Genomic DNA, 19,386 nt, shown 5'->3' with positions numbered 1-19,386 from the left:
GCGGCGGCTGGGGGCCCGGTGCGGTGCAGCGTCCTTGCCTGGGACCCCTGTGTTGTTGGCCTGGCCCGGCTGCGCCTGGGCTGAGTGCCAGCCTCGTGCTCTGGCCTGCGGGGCCCGGCCCAGCCGTGTGGGGCAGCGTGTGTCTCATCTGAGCACATCTGGCACATTGCTGGTCATTCTGTTGAGACGGGAAACGCAGCTGTATAATCCTCTGCATCCCGTCCCACGGTCACTCTAGGACAAGCCCTGCGGTGGGCAGGGTCCCTGTCTACAGGGCGCCTCCCGGGTGTGGGCAGGAGGCTGGGTCCCAAGCAGAAGGAGACCACGCGAGAGGTCCAGGGGCTGGAGCTGGGGGAGAGCCCCCGCCCCCCTGCACAGTGGTGCTGCCCGTCCACGGGATTGGGCAGGGAGGGGTAGCCCAGCCCTCGCGGGAGGACAGAGGGGCCAGCGTCCCTGCACCTGCATGGCTGTGTGGCTGCTTCACAGAGGGCCCCGCTGCAGGCGCCGGGCCAGTCTCCGGTGCCCGCTGGCCTGAAAGGCCTGCGTGTGCACCCACCCAGCTAGCAGCACACACTTGAGATCAGGGCAGCAACAGTTACGAGGCATGCATGGAACTGGACCGCTGCATTCAAGAGTGCTGAGGTCGTCCACGGGGGTGGTGGGCAACCCCCACGGCCTGCCTTCTGACCTTTCCACACGACCAAGGCCACGTGCTGGGGGCGAAAACGCAGCATGGGCAGGGGTCCTGAGTGCTGGTCGTCAGGGAGGCTGCAGGCCAACGCGGGAGGCCCCTGACGGGGAACCCTCTGGCCCACGTTAGGACGGGGCCTCATGGTCCCTTGAGGCAGAAGGGTCTGGTCAGGGGAGACAAAGCTGGCTGTGGCGGGGAGGGTGGTGTATGCATGTGGGGTGCTGGGCCGGGGTGTGGGATCTGGAGAAGAATTGGCCAGGGCCCCAGGGAAGCCCTGCTGAACTCTGACCTCCAGAGTCCTGAGAGGCGCCTCAGCCAGAGTGTGGAGGCTCTAGAAGCCAAGCGGGCTGTTTCTAGAAGCCAGGCCTCGGGCTCCGGCTGCGGCACTTCCTGTCTGGCTCTGGCCCCCTCGAGCCCACAGCAGCGGGCAGACGGGCGGAAGCAGGGAGTGGAAGGGCTCAGCATAGCTCCAGCACTCCCACCAGGACCTCCCAGGCGTGGCAAGTGGCCTTGCTCAGTCCTTGGGGGTGACCAGAGGCACCAAAGGGACGCAGCTCAGGGAGCCGGCCAAGTGCCCAGCACCGCGGCCACGCCACGCCCGTGAGGAAGCGGCAGCCCGACCTCCCTGCGCGTCGCTTTAAACACAAACCACACGAGGTGGGAGGCGCTCAGTTGCTGCCCTCGTGTCTGACTCTGCAACCCATGGCGTGCAGCCCGCCAGGCTCCTCCGTCCACGGGATTCTCCAGGCAATAGTACTGGGGTGGGTTGCCATTTCCTCCTCCAGGGGATCTTCCCGACCCAGGGATCAGACCTGCCTTTCCTGCATTGCAGGCGGATCCTTTACCGCTGAGCCACTGGGTGGTTTTTCCAGTAGTCATGTACAGATGTGAGGGTAGGCCCATCAAGAAGGCCGAGAGCTGAAGAACTGATGCTTTCAAATTGTGGTGTTGGAGAAGACTCGAGATCCAACCAGTCCATCCCAAAGGAGATCAGTCCTGGGTGTTCACTGGAAGGACTGATGCTGAAGCTGAATCTCCAATACTTTGGCCACTAATGCAAAGAGCTAACACTGGAACAAAGACCCTGATGCTGGGAAAGATTGAAGGCAGGAGGAGAAGAGGGGCACAGAGAATGAGATGGTTGGATGGCATCACTGACTCGATGGATGTGAATCCGAAGAAACTAGGAGATGGTGAAAGGCAGGGAAGCCTGGCGTGCTGCAGTCACGGTCGGACACAACTGAGCGACTGGACAGCAGAACACAAAGTGAGGAGCAGCACACGTTGCAGAGCGGTCCGTGCAGGGGGCGCCATGTGCCCGGGCCTGGGAGCCACGAGCTTGTCATGCGTGTCCACCAGGTCCTTCGCGAGGGTTCTTTCAAACAGAAAATACCACCCTTCTTGTTCTCACCATGACAGCTCCAGGAAAATCAAGACACAAATTCTGTTTTCTATTGAAACTGTTATTATTTGCAGTAAAGAACCGCGAACTATACGACTAAGAGTGAACACTCTTCAGTAAGCCTTTCCCAACACACGAGACAGTCCCCTCTGGTCGGTGGTTCCCCCTGGTGCCCCTGCTGCCAGCAGGAGCAGAGAAGACCCCATGCGCCAGTAGCAGGGGAAACGGAGACCCCCAGCTCTGCCTGAGGGACGGAGCAGAGGGGAGGAGACAAAAAGGGAGATGAAATAAGTTAGGTCGACAACACCCAGGGGGCAGGGTGCCCGATGCCCCCTGGGTGGGGGATGGGTGGGGCTCCTGGGAGGGGGGCCGCCCCCACCCGAGCTCCCAGCCAGCCTGCGCTTCCTGGTGGGACACAGGCCGTCGGTGGGGCCTGAACGCAGGCTGAGAGGTGGCAGGTGGCCCCGGGTCAGCGTGAGCAGGTCTAGGTGTGCTCCTGCCATGAGGAGCGGCACGCCCACCTCACGCCACGTGGAAGGCTTGACCCTCAGGCCCCAAACCATCTGAAGCCATGCTGGCCAAGAGGGAGGCCCTGAGGAGGGGTGAGGCAGGGGGCTGCTCCAGGGGCGTCGAGCTGCCCAAGTCCCCTACCCTGGGGGAAGCGGGCGAGACAAGCAAGCAGCAGTGCGCGGCCCGCAGCCGCCCCGGGGCTCCGGGCAGGCGGCACTGCCGTCTGGCACCACGCACAGCAACATCTTTGGACCTGACTGCCCGCCCCCACCCACGCCTCTCCTCCCAATGCGGGACGCCCCGCCGAGGTCCTTGGCCCCTTCTCCCACGGCGCCCTGCAGACTGCGTCTTCGGAGCCTGTCTTGGGACATGCCCAGCAGCAGCCATGTCCATCACGGAGCTTCAGACAGGGCTTTAATTTCAAGGTGAGCGGCAAGGCCAGGAGGGCGCAGGGCGCCGGGCAGGGCTGGCAGTGCGGCAGGAGTGCGCACCCAGGGCCTCAGTCAGGCGGAGGCGGCTGGGCTGGGGCGCTGGGCGGCGGGCAGCGGGTGGACGAGACGCGGCGGCCAAGCGCCCCTGGAGGGCCAGTGAGACCGTCCCCACCTGCAGGACTCTCAGAGGGACAGGATCTCAAAGTCTTCATCTTCTGAGTCAAAGAATCTTTCCAGTCGCTCCGCATCAGAAGAATCTAGAAAAAACGAGACAAAACCTCGGCAGACGCAGGCGTGGGTCACTTAGTCTGGGGGGTGGGGTCGAGGGTCAAGTGCCCAAGGGCACACAGGCTTCACCCCGCATCCCACCCGCGTGCCCTGCAAGGAGCATGTCCTGCCGAGTGCCCGACTGTCAGGGCGGCCTGGATGCAGACGGGGGTGGGGTATCTGGGACTACCCAGCTGGGGCACCCTGCTCCTGGAGGTGTCCGAACAGGCAGCAGAGCCCAGCCCTGAGACTCAGGGACAAGGGACCCCACAGAAGGGTGCTCAGCAGCACCACCCAGGCCTAGTGGGCATCTGTACCCAGTGGCGCGGGCACCCTGGCCCCACCGCAGGTACCCTCTCCACGAGCTCCACTCACACTGGGAAGGTGCCCCTAGAACCACGGGGCCACGGGTACCAAGCCCCGGCGGCTGCTTTGCTGCAGAAGGCCTAACATGTCCCAGCTCCCAGGAGCCTGGGGCGGCATGAAGCAGGCTCCCATGGTGTGCCCCCCGGGGCCCCTCACAAAGCCCCAGGGAGCTGCACACGGGGCTCAGGCCAACGTGAAAGGCCACAGGTCAGCAGAACAGGCCCTGGGGAGGCCAGGGCATCACGCAGACTGCACCCCGGCCTGAGACCCTGGGCGTCTGGACTCACCTAAGGACAAGTTGAGGACGTCAGGACAGGCCAGGTGGGAAGGCTGCTGCTCCACCAGCTCAAACATGGGCAGGGCGCCTCCCAGCAGGGACAGCTGTCAGCAGACTGCGCGTCAGGCCACGGCAGAGGCAGGACACACCGGGCCGGGCAGCCTTCCCGGGCGACCCCAGGACTACTGGGAATCCCAGGGGGTCTGCGACCACAGCAAGGATGGCCGGGCGTTCCCAGGCAGGCGAAGCAAGCGCAGCCCAGTGCAGGGCAGGCCCGCTGAGCATGGGGCTTGGACCCCACCCCCGGCCAGCCTCCACCCCCCCCATCCCACGAGACGGGAGCCACCACCAACCTTTCTCACTTGCTGACACCAGTCGTTAAAGTCATCCTCGGTCTTACAAAAGAACCCCTGCAACCAACACTCGCCGTAAGTGGGGTTGCCCGGCCCTCACATGCACCCTGGACACACCGGGCCGCCTTGCTGTCTGGCCGCAGTGCCCAGGCCCACCTCCGCCCAGACGGACCGAGAAGGGCCTGGTCACAACGATGCCCGGGCACAGCAGGAGCCGGCTCCCGCCACGCCCTTGGCCTGGCCCTCCTGAAGGGATGCGGGGAACCCCCCCCCTCGGAGTCCCTGCTCGGAGCGCCAGGGTCTTGAGGGGACTGGGAGCGCTCAGCCCGCCAAGAGAGAGATGGGAGCAGGAGCCGAGGAGAGGCGCCCGGGCACCACGCGGGCCGGGGTGAGGACAGGAAAGACGGAGGCCTGTGTCCCACGAGCCGCCCCGGCCCCGAGGGCTGGCCACCCGCCGGCATCCCTGCCGCCAGCCTCAGACCCCGCCTCATTCTGAGGAGCTCACAGGCGGGCTCCTGCAAGACCACCACTGACGCCCTCCCGGGGGCCACGGGACTCTGGGAGTAACCCAGACCCACAGGCAGTGCGTTTGGGGTCGCCCCTTCTCAGGACCAAATGCCTCATGTCCACGGCTCCGGTGACCCGTAGGTTCTTCTGATTTCCAGCGGTCCCTGGCCTCCCGTAAATGTACTCTGAGCCGAACCAACCCTTCCCGTCTTGCTGTCAGAAGAGCATGAGCGGGGAGGTGCATTCTTAAAGGACACCCGGCAGACACAGCAGCTCAGAAAGGAGAGCACAGAGCACGAAGCTCGCAGGGCGGGAGCCCGGGGGAGGGGGCCGAGGCAGGGGGCGGGGCCGGGGCCGCTCCTTGCGCTTCTGGATCACGGTAAGCGCACGACTCTGAAATTATGGGAGCGGGGGCCCTCCCTCCGAGAGCAGCAGCAGGACAGCGGTGACTCCGGGATGCCGGGGACGCACCACGGCGATGGACGGGTCGAGCTCCGCGATGCTCATCCTGCCGGGCGGGTGCTGGCAATGGAAGCTCTCATCCGGGACCGGGCAGTGGTCAGCGGTCGCGACGGCCGGCTGCGTGGTGTGGGGGTCCAGGTAGATGAGCTCATCCCCTGGATGGGGGGTGGGCGGGTCAGTGAGGGCAGGGCGGCCCCATCTCAGCCCCCAAAGCCACGTCGGACTGGCGGAGGAGGCTTCGTGTCCGGGGTTGGGGGACACCCTGAAGACCACCCGCTTCCTTCAACCCCACTCACCAACGTAGCCGATGAAGTAGTGGGCACTGTTGGGCTTCCCCCCGATCACGCCCAGGGACTGGGGCATCCGGAAGCAGTGCTACGGGGAGGCGGGGGTGTGAGCAGGGGCTCCTCCCCGCCCCCGCCGGCTGCCAGCACACCCTCACAGAGCAGGGCTCCCGACCCTGAGGCGGCAGGTCCTTTGGGGGAGCCCCAGGCGGGGAGAAGGGGATGGCGGGGCACCTCGCAGGTGCACACGGGGTCGACCCAGCCACGGGCTGGGCGGGCAGCTGTGGGGAGGAGCCGGCACGACCCGGGGGCAGAGGGGAGGGGCCGGCACAGACCCACCTTGAGCGTGCCCGCGTAGGCCGCGTTGACGTCCGCCAGCCCCAGGCGCAGCGGGATGAGCAGCACCAAGGGCCTCCAGGGCACCGCGCGCCCGCCGTCCTCGGCCCCAGCCGGGAAGCCGTTGCAGTGCCGCTCGGAGTCTGCGGGGAAGGCCTCGGCCCCAGCACAGGGAAGGCCGCTCCTGCACAACCTCCCTGAAAGAGGCAGACGCGTTCTCAGGGGCTGAACAGGAGGAGCCGCGAGTCCGCCACCGCAGACACAGCTGTGAACAGTCCAGCGCATCAAGCACAACTCAGACTTGGGAACTGAGCCTAAGACAAACCTGCCACGACAGGGAAGACACAGCGCAGCTTTTCTGCGTGTATCCAACTTCAAGCTTTCATTGTCAACTACAGCATACAGCTTTTGAACTGTGGTGTTGGAGAAGACCCTTGAGAGTCCCTTGGACTGCAAGGGGATCCAACCAGTCCATCCTAAAGGAGATCAGTCCTGGGTGTTCATTGGAAGGACTGATGCTGAAGCTGAACCTCCAATACTTTGGCCACCTCATGTGAAGAGCTGACTCGTTGGAAAAGACCCTGATGCTGGGAGGGATTGGGGGCATGAGGAGAAGGGGATGACAGAGGATGAGATGGCTGGATGGCATCACCGACTCGATGTGCATGAGTCTGAGTAAACTCCAGGATTTGGTGATGGACAGGGAGGCCTGGCGTGCTGCGATTCATGGGGAAGCAAAGAGTGGGACAGACTGAGCGACTGAACTGAACTGACAGCATACACACAGTGAGGCAAGAGGGCACTTGTGTGCCCCTGGGAAGCAATGGTAAAACAAGCCCCGTGGAGCCCCCAGCCGGGTGGACACAGCACTGACCACCGGCCCGAAGCCCCCTCAGCATGGACAGCATCAAGTGGGAACGGTTCTGCTCTCTTTTTCTTCTGTCTAAACACACCCTCCAGTCCCTCAGGGAGCAGGTTTACTCCCGAGTTCAGTGTAGGAGACCCTCCAGCAGCCACAAGCACCCCAGGCCCCCAGCCGTGGTTCCTGGACACCCTTCCCAACCAACGGGACAAGAGAGAGAATGCCAGGAAAGAGGGGTTACAACAACACACACGCCTGAATACTGGCAAGGAGCCAGCCGAGTCTGGGACAGTGAGTCACGACCCTAAGGGGAAACACCTTGAATTTAAAAAAAAAAAAAGATCCATGAATCTACTTACTCAAAGAGCGCTGACAGACACCCAAGGTAGGTATGTGCGCAGTGGAGGGTCAGGGCTCACTCTGTGACTCCTCAGAGCCCATCAAACACCCTGAGTCCATCGCTAATCGGAAGGGGCCAGGGGTGTGTCCTGAGTGGGTGCCCCCAAACCCTCGGACTTTCCTGAGTGAGGAGCACCGTGGAGCCGTCCCCATTTGTCACTGGGGGCTCTGGAGAGCCCTGAGGGAGGGGCTGGATGCAGGCACCCCTCCACGCCGCTCCAGGGAGGGGAGCGCTGGAGTTCAGTCGCCAGCGGATGGTGACCCGGTCCCTCGGGCCTGTCAGTGCCACCCCCATAAACGCTGAAAGGACTTCGAGCGTCTCTCCCATCGGCCACCTCTGAGTCCTGTCCCTGGGTACCCCGTGCTCTCGTGAGTGAAGTGCTCCTCAGTCTCCCAGCCGCTCCAGCAAGGTCACAGAGCCAAGGGCAGGGTCATGGAGCCTCCAACCAGTCTGTCGGAAGCATGGGCGACCACCTGGACTTGCCCTGGGGTCTTCAGTTGGGGGGGTGGGGGTGGGTGTCAGGTGGTCCTGCGGGTGTGATGCCCCCTGCAGGCTTGTAGACGGGCTCAGAACTGAGCTGAACTGCAGCACGCCCAGCGGGTGCCACAGAACTGCTGGGCCAGGGAAACCCATGCACAGGGGTCAGCGTCCAGCTCTCCCCTAATTTCCAGACACAGATTTCGGGGCTTCTCCTCACCCCGGATGCAGTTGCTGGTGATGTGCACATTGTTGCAAAGAACCAGCTCTAGAAGGTAGTGGTTCTACATATCTCCTTTTAAATCATTAATCTCTGCATTTCTCTTTGTTGATGCCATTCTTCTGAAGTTCCTTCCATCACTTTTATTGGTCCTTTCCTAGGCTCTTGAGCAATACTTCATTCCCTGTCACTTTTACTACGTCATCACCAGTATTAAAGGTATATGCTTTTCCCTGAGTTTAGTACATGTCAGCTTCTGACATGTAATCTTTAAGCTTGACTTTTTGACCCAAAAGCTGAGACAGAAAGCTTGACATTTCTAGGTAATTAAGATCCTGTCCTTTTCCCCACCTGCTCCGCATCAGTTTATAGAACTGCTCTGTGGACATATCCGACCTGCTGCACTGTCTCTCAACTTTACCTGAGTTCTGCTCTGCTGACTGAGATTCTTCTGTGACAAGGACACCTTCCTGCTGGCCCGGGGTCTGCCCACGCCTGGCCTGAGACAGGAGCGGCTTGCGCCCCCCAGGCGGCCCGCCCCATGCTGCACCCTGTGAGTGGGGGGGGGGGGGTGGTCTTGGTGACACCAGGCCCCCACCTGTGGGTTCCAGCCCGGTTCACACTGTCAGCGTGTCTGAACTCTCTGCTTTTCTGTCAGTGACGACAATTAGGCCACGTCTTTGCCTCCAGACCTCGTGAATCCGGGTCCTCCTCCAAACTCTAAACCTCTGGCAGCGTCTGGGAGCCAGGAAGACGCGGTGGCATTCCTCGTGGGGCATCGGAGAGCACACAGGCCCAGCGCACAGGCACTGATGATTCCACCCGAGACCAGAAGCAGGGCCCCCAGCGCCCTCCCACCCTGCCTGGCTGGCGCCGTCGGGCCCTCAGCCCGGAGCCCGCTCACTTACTGATGTCCGCCATCACCACCGTGTTGTCCATCGCCACATGCACAGCCAGGGCGCTCCAGGTGTCAAAGACAGCCAGTTTCCTACGGGAAGCGGGGACAGCCCGATGAGCCTGCCGGCTCCAGACGCATGGCTGCTGCCCGCCACCGCTGCCCAGGGGAGGTCCTGCGAGGAGCCCTTCAGGGATCTCCTCCCCATCAGGCCAGCACACGGGCAAGAGTCAGAAGCCAAGGCCAGGTCTCACCCAGCCTGAGGCAGCCCGGCCACCCCTAGTCACCCCAACCCTCGCCCCCCGACACGCTGAGCTGACAGCACAGAGGGAGGCACTGTGCTGGGTGGGCGCCTGTGGCCGAGAAATTACTGTCTGAGAGGAAGGGGCTCTATTTGAACTGAGGGCTCTGCAGGGGTTCCCAGGGCCCAGGGGGCACTCTGGGATGAAGGAATCCATCCTCACTAAATCCTCACAGATTCTGAGTCCTGAGACCACTCGGCACAGTGACCTCTAAGGAGCCTCCTAAGGGTCCTGCAAAGGACCCCGAGAGAGTAAAAGGCCCCTCATTCCCTTCAACAGCAGAGACCCGGGTGAGTCTGAGCGCCCCAGGCACATACTTGAGGACTTGGGCGACGGTGTTGGGCCCATACCACTGGCCGATGGACTTGCCCTCGCCGACTCCCATTTGTGCTGCAAGAGACAGAGCTGGTTGGCGAGCCTCACCCCCGGCGTCCCCAACTCCGCCCAGCCCCAGGACGAGACCCCGCCTGGCGTGGCCCCGGACACTGGCTGGGAGGCCTGCCTCACAGGAGCTCCTGACTGGCGCCAGAACGCGGCCACCGCCGCCCGCAGGAACCCGTTCTCTTCAAGTTGCACCCCCGCAGGCCCCACCCTAGCCCCACTGGGGGAGCGGGCTGAGGCGGGGCGGCATGCAGATGGGTGAGCACAGAGCTCCGCCCGTGCCCCCCCCAGGGTGGAAACAGGACAAGACGAGCTGGCTGACAGCGGGGCATCTACACAGGCAGTGCCGCCACGGTGGGGCGCCAAGGAGCAGCCCGCGAGGCCTGCAAGCTGCTGTTCACCAACGCCAGGCTGACAGCACGTCAGCGCGGGCAGATCCCCGCCTCTCACCACAGGGGCGCCCTCGAGGCCCACACCCGACGAGCCGCAACCCCCCACCTATCTGGTGGATGGAGTAGCAGCTGTCCTTCCTGTCCAGGAATGCCTGCAGGACGCTGGAGTAGCTGTCTGGCTGCCTCTTCCGCTGCGTCCACCTCCAGTCTACGGGAGACAAACACGCAAGTTCAGTTTCACCAAATGCAAGCGAAAAGCCATCATCGTTATAAAGCGCTCAAAACATACGTGGCGCCCAAACTTCCTGAGAAACTCCCCAAGTGGAAGAACCAAGTTCCTCAGGACTTCAAATATACACATGCCGACACATCAAAGCAGATCCACACAGAAGTAAAAAATGGTTTGGTGGTTTAAAAATCACTTCTGAAACACAAACGCTTATGAGCGTCTTCAGAGCCACTTTTTTAATCAATGAAAACCTCGAGGCTGTTACAAAGAAATCCCGAAACCCCAAGAGTGTGACTGTGATGTCCTCCCCCCACCGTCCTTGCCCCCCGAGAACGCAACTGACCCCGCGGAGACTCACCGCGGCCCAGGTGCCGACACACCAAGGCTTGGGCGAAGATCATCTGTCCGCACCTCAGCATGCAGCCCCAGCCCGTGTCCGAGGTGGGGCCAGTGCCCCCTGCCGTGGAGGGCGAGAGAGGCGCGTGCCGTCAGACCCAGGTCCAGCCCTGCGCGGCTCACTCTGCGCTGATGACCCGCTCACGCCGAGGGAAATGACTTCACGATCCCCTCGTCAGGGCCGATGTGTGAACAAGTCACAGAGAAACAGAACGTCTGACACACGTGAAGAGACCTCAGCCCCACGAGTGAAGCAGAGAGTGGGCGCCGGTGTCCCAGGTGTGCAACAGGCCCGAGGCAGAGGCGGCGGGGCTCGCAGGTGCACAGCGGGCGCAGAGCGGCAGAGCGCCTGCAGGCGCGGCCTCGGCAGCACACGGGTCGCCCCGCCCTGCACAGCAGTCTTGCTGGACAGACAGCAGCACAGACCAAGGAGGGGAGAGCCGCTGAGCTCCGCCCTGACAGCCGCAGGCTGCCACCAGCCGCCCTGCCCGGGGGTTCAGAGAGCAGACCTACGGACAGCGTCGCCCGCCCAGCGGCTTCAGCCCCATCTGGGGCCCAGCAGGAGCGAGAGAGCGCCTGAGGTATCTGACAAGCCCGCCACGGGATGCGGCCCTGGGGCAGGCAGGTGCCCCCGGCTCCCGAGCTCCGCAGACAGACAGCAGCCCCCTGAGGAGGGTCTGAAGGAGACCGACCGCCTCCTGGTCCCAGCCTCGGGCCCCGGCTCTCCAACAGGGGGCGGCCAGGCCCACCGCCAGGGCCACAGTGAGGAGCCCTGGCTAGAGAGAAGCTTGCTCTTCAGGGCCCAGAACCAAGAGCAGGACCCACAGGGACAGCTCAGGGGTGCGAGCAGGGCTTCCCAGCTCCAACCCGGGCCCAGCGTGTAGGCACAGGGCCTCCGGGAGCAGAGGCGGCCTCAGCACTGAGAGGGGCCATGCACTTCCTGCTGCGTTCCGCTCTGCACTGTCAACGCCGGGTGTGGCTCATTGCCCCGGCCCCAGTGAGCAAGTGTGGCTCACTGTCAGAAGCATCACCGGCGCAACAGGACCAGGGGCACTGGGCTGCGATTGCGCTCTGCAACCAGCAGGCGCAGACCTCGCCGCGTCCGTAGCTAGGGCTGCCCGAGGGTGGCTCCAGGGACAAGCCCCCGACATGCTGAGATCCGCTTGAACCACAGGCTGTAGCAGGCAGTACTTACCAATGGCCGGGAAGTTCTTTCTGTACGTAAACCAGAGTCTCGACGTCACATCAGCCAAGATTGCGTCCTTTTCTAGAGGGTGAGAGGAGGAGCACGCACACACAGCGGTAAGCGTCCAGGGCCTGTGTCTCGGGAAGTCACAGACAACTCACCAGCACGCCACTCTCTGCAGGAGAGCAGGGCAGCTCGGCGGGGCTGTACCTGTGAGGACGCTGTACTTCTTCCCCAGGATCCAGACGGGCTCCGAGGTCTCAGGGAAATCCTCAAACTCAGCGAATCGGAGCGTGTCGTAGGTCAGAGTAGCTATGGAAACCAAAGACACACTCTGATGGCCGTTTCCTGATTTTATAAACGAGATCAGAGATCACGCACAGCGTCTCTGCACAGAGAGTGCACCGTGGAGTTCGGGGCGGGGCGGGGCCTCTGCTCCGGGTGGCGGCCCCGCCCCCGCCTCCTCAGCCTCTAGGGTTCCAGGCAGCAGAGCCAGCGCCCAGCGGACTGCAGGGGGAGAGGGAAGCAGGCCCAGGCCCACGCAGCAGAGGGGCCGCCTGTAGTGCCCGAGATGCGGGTTTGATCCCTGGGCCAGGACGATCCCCTGGAGAAGGGAATGGCTACCCACTCCAGTGTTCCTGCCTGGACAATCCACGGACAGAGGCGCCTGGCGGCTACAGTCCTCAAAGTCACGAAGAGTGGGACATGACTGAGTGACTAACACTTTAAGCCCCTAACTGTTTCAGACTGGAATCGAAACAACAAACACAGATGGGCCCAGACCTCCATCTCTGCACGCGAGGCCAGTCTGGACGGCATGCAAGGCAGAGCAGCAGTCCGGCAGGGCACGGCGGGCCAGGGCGCCACTCCGGAAACCGGCGCGAAGCCCGGGGCCTGGGCGCCAAGTGGCCTGGAGCCTGGGGTGCACCCCCACTTCCTGCGGAGCTGCACGTACGCCATGTCCACCTGTGGGCCGCCCACTGCGTGGCTTCAGAGATGCCCAGAGCCCGGCAGACACCCTCCCTCTGCCCTGGGTTCCCGATGCGGCAGCTCAGCCGCGCCCATGGGGCGCCCCAGGCACCCCGCTCCCGGCTGCCGCCTCACCAGCTCCAACAGCGCCCCCATCCCCTCCACCCGCCAACTCCACTCAGCTCTCCGGAAAATCAAAGACATGAGATGAGTTTCTCCCACACCTGGCTTTATTTTTCAGTAACAGCCCTACTTTTTGGTAAACAAAAACAATTTACTAAAACAAAACATAAAAATCCAAAGGCCACAAAACATAAAGCATCAGCTGCAGCCTGGTGCCTCCTTGCAGAAGCCTTCTGTGCCGACTCACAGATGGGCCAGGCCCTGCATGCGTTTCTTTGTCCAGAGTCCTGGCGCCTCACAGCATCCAGCCCGCACCCCCAGCCCCGGGAAAGCTGGGCAGAGGGGCATGGGTCCCTGTGGGGCCCTCACAGCTGGGGGCGCCTCTGGGTGGGGAAAGCTCCTCACCCGTCACTAGAACATGTGACAGGATGCCCTGCAGCAAGGGCAGCACAGCTGGGACGCAGCCCTGAACCTTCCCGAGGGGGGCTCACGAGAGGTCCGCAGACAAAGGGCTCCAAGGTCAGCGTGCATCACCAACGTCAAGGACAAAGGCACGCGGCCTGCCTGCCCCAAATGGCTCCACTGCTGCTCAGCCAACCTGCAGTCCCAGGGCGCAGAAAGCGCTCGCAACACCACACACTGGAGCCAGCTCTGTCTCCTGCCCATCGCCCGAAACCCCACGGGCTCAGGGGGGCCCTGTGCTTCCGGGGCGAGGCCACCTGCTCTGAGGGCCTGCCTCGTCCGTGCGTCCCCCACATCTGCCAGGCTGGCTTGCAATCAGGGATTAATAAGTCAACCTCCAAATTTCTCTCCAGCCCTTTCCACATAGGGTTCTCTGTTTGTGCATGTGATTATAAAAACCGAGCAGGAATGAGCTACAGTTCTGTCTTCTCAAAGAGAGAACACATCTGTGTCTCTGCCCGTGGGAGCCGTCTCCACATCTTCAGAGGGCACGGCCTTCTCAGACCTCGAGGTTTACACAGCTGTGGACTCAGGCCCGCCAGGATGACTCCAAGGGTGCAGCGCCAACAGAACCTGTCTGATCTCAGTGACACTCACCCTGCAGGACTGCAGCCCAGAACCCAAGGTGGACCTGCCTACTGAGCCCTGAAGCGCTCCGGGGACAAAGGGACACACACACACATCAGAGGGCCCTGGGACGCTCTGGAGACATCCAGCCTCCAGTGAGATGAGCAAGAAAAGGAGACACGGCTGCTCTGAACGCCAGTGACAGCAGCCGCCCGCAGTGGGAGGGTTCTCACCCAAGAAGGCACACTCGAGGAAGCAGGCATGGCTCTCAGGGTAAAGCGCCGACTTTACAGGCAACACAGCCAACTTCAGAGGGAAGGGGAAACAGGTGTCCTCCCTGTTAACACATCACCGAGTCCCCCGCTGTGACTAACAACATTACAGGCTTGGCAGCCTCACAGTCTTCACCACCCAAGGCTCCTGAAGGGACCACGTGGGCAGGAAGCTGACAGGGGTCCGGCACGCCCACACCTCCCGCTCCTCCTGGAGGCGGGACCCTTCCAGGCACAGGTCATGGCTCCTCTCACATCAGCCGAGGACGCCCCGGGCCCGGCTCCCCTCTCTGTGCCCTGTGGAGCGCCCGGGGGTCTGCAGCCCACACCCTCCTCCTCTATGCCAGTTAACTCACTGGCAAAGCAGGAGCCAGAGAGAGAAACGGATCAGCACGTGCAGCAAGACCCTGATCCTCCCTGGGGGGCGCGGGGAGGGCAGCACACCCATCTCCACAGTCCAAGCTGCAACCCCCCCCACCCAGGGACAATGTCCTCCAGAATCAGCCAGGTCACCCAAGTGACCTGACCAGCCCTGGCCCCGAGAACGGGCCTGCCCACCGGCGCCAGCACAGGTCCACGGACCTGTGGCTCTGTGCCAGAGCCAAGGGCTTCTCAGCCTGGGGGGGGGACACGAGCCGCCACCCCCACCACCACCCCTGACCTGAGGCCCGGCCTCTGCAATGAAGGAAGGACAGACCCCTCCGAATTCCACTCACTTCTGCTCTTCGACCTTCTATTGAGATCTGATGCTGGAAACCCCAAGAACCCACCTGCTGGCTGACACACGACTCACAATTCTGAGCCTCTGTTTCTTCACCCAGGAACTAGGGCGAGTGGCCAGCTCTGCCCACGGGATGAGAACGCAGGCTGGCGCCAGGGACGCGGGACCCCAGCCCGGGCCAGCACCCTCTGGCCCCCTCCCCGTGAGTTCAGGCCGTAAGGCGTGTCCGAGGAAACTCAATTCTCCCTCCGCCAAACCAAACGCCACTGTTGTTCATTTTCAGTATTAATTTAGCCAAAATATGTTTTCATGCTTCCGTGGGACAGAAAACACTGCAGAACACAAGGTCAGCAAAGACTTCAATAGAAACTCTGATACCTTCCCATTTTTAAAGGAACGTTCACAGTCACTAAGCCTCACACAGACCGAACCACAAGAGGAGTCCATCCTCAGAAGCTCCTGCACTGACTCGCCCTCAGACTGACCAGCTCCACCGGCTGAGGACCAGCAGTCTTCACACCCGACCCGGAGGAGGCCTCGTCTCACAACACAGACCAGCGAGGGGAACCTCGGGATCCTCGTCTATGGAGCTCACGCGCCTCCTGAGTTAAAAGGAGCCCGACTTCCCAAAGAATGCCCGTCTCCAGGTGCTCGGGTACTGACTCCGATTTGAAGTAAGAGGACACAGTAGAAGCAAGACACACACCATCCACTTTGAGAAAGAAGGCTTTTAGAAACACTTTTTTCCACCCAGTCATCTCTTCCTCCCCAAGGTGTCCCTGATCACACCAGGAAGAGAAAGCAGAGAGTCCACTAACAGAATGGCAATTCTATTTTTAAAATGTTTCCATTTAATGTTATTAACATGATTGAAAAATAGCAAACTGTGCTCAATAAACATAACCAGATGACTTAGTCTCAATTACATGATAACTCAACCAGGGAAAAGCACAAAAAATATGCACCATTAGAATTGTTTAGAGCTTAGTATAATGTACCACACTTCAAAGACATTTTCCCAAAACATGTATATTTCTGAGAGATTATATTCTGTAAATACGTGTTACACTTTGTAAATACGTGTTACGTATACTTTTAGAATAAAACCAAAAGAAGGGGTTCCCTTCTTTTCTTCCATACGAACATGCTTATGTTTAAAACAACAAGTTTGCAACTTGTTATTTTTTTTTTAAATCCCAAATAGTTTATATGAAAATACTGGCATTGGAAGGACTGATGCTGAAGCTCCAATATTTTGGCCACCTGATGCTAAGAGCTGACTCATTAGAAAAGACCCTGATGTTGGGAAAGATTGAAGGCAGGAGAGGGGATGACAGAGGATGAGATGGTCGGATGGCATCACTGACTTGATGGACATGAGTCTGAGCAAGCTCCGGGAGGTGCTGATGGACAGGGAAGCCTGGCTTGATGCAGTCCATGGGGTCACAGAGAGTGGGACACGAATGAGCGACTGAACAGCAGTTCTCAATGAAAACAGGAAGGAAGGGAAGGAGATCAGTGGAAGGGAAGGAAAGCTGGAACTTCAGGGGCACCAGGCCACTTTAGCGAACTCATCGGCCGGCCCCCAGTGAGCCTGACTGCCCTGCTCATCCCCTACATGTTACACCAACATGCGGATTTCCATTATACCCAAACCCTGCAGCCCGGGAACACCCACAGGACAGGACCATGTGCATCACCAGCAACTCAAGTTACACTTCTTCCATCACCAACCACCTGTCAGACACAGGCAAAGCCCAAAGATGAAGCACAAGACACCAACTCTGTCCTCAAGGAGCCGACAGCATGCCAAGCTCAGTGCCAACCACAGCGCATTCTGAGGACGGGCCTGGGGTCTGCCTGCCGCCTGCAGCCCGCAGCCTGGCAGCAGCCCTGGGCCTCCAGCCCTGCCTCCCCTCCCACTCAGGCCCGTAGAGACCTCGCCCAAAGCGGCCCCACACACGTCTACCTCCAGCCCAGGCCTCCGCCCTCGGCTCCAGGCCTGCAGACCCGAGGCTCCCTGGACAATACACAGATGTCTAGCAGGTGCCTTAGTCTCACCCCGTCCAAGACCCTCCTCCTGACATCTCCCGGGCAAGCGGAGCTCCCCAGGTCTCCCCGCCTGCATTTCCCAGCTCAAGCCACAGACTGTGGCATTTCAAACGCCACTCAACGCACGGCTGGCCCTCACACTTCCCAGCGCCACAGCCCTCCTGCCCCGACCTGCAGAGGCACTGATTTCGACCCCTCTCCCCACGAGGACCGAGCCCTCCAGGTTGGCACCTGGCTCACCGCAGCGGCCTCCTGACGGGCCTTCTGCTCCTCTGCAGCAGAGCAGCCAGTGCGAGTCACGTTACTCCTCCTTGGAAAAGCCCCCAAAGCAGCCCCGTTCCACTCACATGCCTGCCCCACGAGCCAACAAGGCCCACGACCAGACCTTGTCGCTACCCTGCCTTCAGTTCGCTCACCCCCACCCACTGCACCGTGGCCACTGGTCACTCCCGGAGCAGACCACATGCCCTTCCCCCTGCGCTGCTTTTGAGTCCCGGTCAAAACTGGCTGCCTCTGTGGTAAGATCTTTCCAGGCCATCCTGGTGATTCCAACTCCCTCCTGCTTGGCCCACAGCACTCTCCCACAAGCCACACCGTGGGTGTCACGTCTAACATGTCAGTCAGGACATGCTTTTTATCTATTTCGTTCACTTCTCTAGTCCCAAGATCTAGAACAATGCCGGAAACAAACCCACACTCAGTAATAAACACAGCTATTGAACGGATGACTGTAAAAACCACGAGAACTGCATAACGTTTGGCCAGGAAGGCAAAACCTGTGAGAACTCCGGGAATCAGGGCAGGCTGGACATTAAATGATCCCAAAGGACGCACAGCATCAGGTCAGAAAGAAAACTGATCTACAACACCCTAGAGACACAGACGTCAGCACAGGCCCTCACATGCAAACATCTCTGCTTTGAAGCAGGGATCAGGGTCCCATGAAGGTTCCATCATGCTCTTAACTTGAACATGACAGTTTCCATGTTCAAGGTAAGATGACCACCACAAAACCGTGCTTTCTACCCTGAGTCTCTCAAGGGATGGTCTTAGTAAATAAATAATTCTATTCCTTCCCCCACCCAGGGGCGTAGTCCTTTTTGTTTTAAACAGCTTCACAACACATCTGGTTAACATCACGTTTTGGGAATCATGGCTACCATCTCCTTCTCCTACCTAACACATTGAACTGCCAAGATGCCACAAATCACTGAAATATTGGCCATAAAGGTCTATGTCACAGCTTCCAAACTGAGAGTCCAGTAAATGTCTATTGCAGCTGCTGTCCAGGAAGAGAGAAATGAAGCAAAAACAAAGTCATCCAGGATGACAGAGGGAATTAAGCCAGAGGAGAGTCTGTACCGTTGCGAGGGTTCTTAACACAGATCACTTCCTACAGATTTTATAAAAGGAATAACCCTGCTGTGGGATGGAAAAAGAAAGCCTTTCGAGGTGTAAGAATGCTTTCAAGGATATTGGACAAAGATCCCCAATAGCGTGCCAGCAAAAATTAAAGAAGTGTCCCCTCCGCAGCAGAAACACAATGAAAACAGACGAAAACAGCACACACACACAGATACACACACATGTACGGATGCGCGCACACCCTCCCAACCCAGTCCCCGCACACTCTGCATTGCTGTTAAGCTCCCAAAAAGTTGAGACACGATGAGGCGGAGTCAGTCTGTCCTTTCAATCACGGGGAACGCTGGGATCATTTATTGGTTACTGAATTTGAAGAAGTAAAAATGCGTGCGTTGTGAGTACTGAAGTATGTCGTTCGCCTGCAGCCTACCTACGTACTTTGTGAGAGTTGAAGTTTCCCCTTCTTAACTCCGGGCGGGGGGGACAAAAGCTTCCCGCCGCCGCGTCAGAGACCGGCTCCCCCTGCCCCGCAGCACCTCCCGGCGCCCCCGCCCGCGCCCCGCGCCGCCCCTGCTCGTCCCGGCCGCCCTCGGGCCCCCGAGAGCGGCCGCCGGGGCGCCAGACACGCCGACCCTGACTGGGCTGTCAGACCCTAACCGGCCGCCCGCGGACGCCGCCCGCGCCCCGCGCCGCCTCAGGACCGCGCCCCGCCCCGTGCCCGCGCCCGTGCAGCGCCGGCGAGGCCCCAGCCCAGGCGCCGGCGCGCGGCTCGGCTAGGGCCTCCCCGGCGGCCCCACTCACCGCCGGCCCTCACCTGCGTCCATCTTCGCTCCAGGACCGCCGACTGAGCGCGGCGTCGCTCCGACGGCTCCGCAGCGCGACGCGACGGGCCGCCGCCCGGGCCAATCCAGGTCGCGCGGCGCGGGCGCGGGCGGGGCCGGAAGTACGGGGTCGAAGATGCACGGCCGCGGCGCCACCGCCATCTTGGCGTACGGCGCGCCCGCCGTGGGGGCCCGGGCCCGGGCTCTCGGCCTCCTGGCGGCCTGCATCGCGCCCCCGGGGATTCCCGCGGCTACTCGCCGCGGCCGCGGAGGCCGGCGCTAGAGAGCCGCAGGGCGCCGGGGCGGGCGGTGGGCCGGCAGCGCGCACGCGCCCTTCGGGGCAGCCATCTTGCCGTACGGACGCGCCCCGGGCGCCATGTCGCCGGCGGGCGCTGCAGGCTCGGGGCG

At 61.3% G+C, this 19,386-nt stretch overlaps 1 protein-coding gene across 1 annotated transcript; it reads right to left on the bottom strand.

The window, feature by feature from the left end:
- Positions 1 to 2,138: 2,138 nt before the first annotated feature.
- Positions 2,139 to 19,316, bottom strand: ATG4B (autophagy related 4B cysteine peptidase). Its single transcript, XM_043879061.1, has 13 exons — positions 18,972 to 19,316; positions 11,837 to 11,938; positions 11,636 to 11,707; positions 10,403 to 10,501; positions 9,922 to 10,023; positions 9,360 to 9,432; positions 8,754 to 8,833; positions 5,890 to 6,083; positions 5,563 to 5,641; positions 5,276 to 5,421; positions 4,298 to 4,354; positions 3,955 to 4,048; positions 2,139 to 3,291 (listed from the first exon to the last, which is right to left on the bottom strand). Exons 1-13 carry the CDS (start codon positions 19,204 to 19,206, stop codon positions 3,218 to 3,220), a joined length of 1,407 nt encoding a protein of 468 aa, XP_043734996.1. The 5' UTR covers positions 19,207 to 19,316; the 3' UTR covers positions 2,139 to 3,217.
- Positions 19,317 to 19,386: the final 70 nt, after the last annotated feature.

This window comes from Cervus elaphus, chromosome 20 (assembly GCF_910594005.1).
Source record: "Cervus elaphus chromosome 20, mCerEla1.1, whole genome shotgun sequence".
NCBI classification, from domain to species: Eukaryota; Metazoa; Chordata; class Mammalia; order Artiodactyla; family Cervidae; genus Cervus; species Cervus elaphus.
This window is presented reverse-complemented; position numbering and strand designations above follow the sequence as displayed.

Excerpts from the sequence above, each read along its gene's own strand:
- ATG4B (XM_043879061.1), bottom strand. The coding sequence starts at position 19,206 with ATGCAGGCCGCCAGGAGGCCGAGAGCCCGGGCCCGGGCCCCCACGGCG. Across the intron at positions 8,834-9,359 it reads ACCGTCGCCCAAGTCCTCAA|GAAACTGGCTGTCTTTGACA; the intron begins GTATGTGCCTGG and ends CGCTTCCCGTAG. Across the intron at positions 5,422-5,562 it reads CTACTTCATCGGCTACGTTG|GGGATGAGCTCATCTACCTG; the intron begins GTGAGTGGGGTT and ends CCCCCCATCCAG.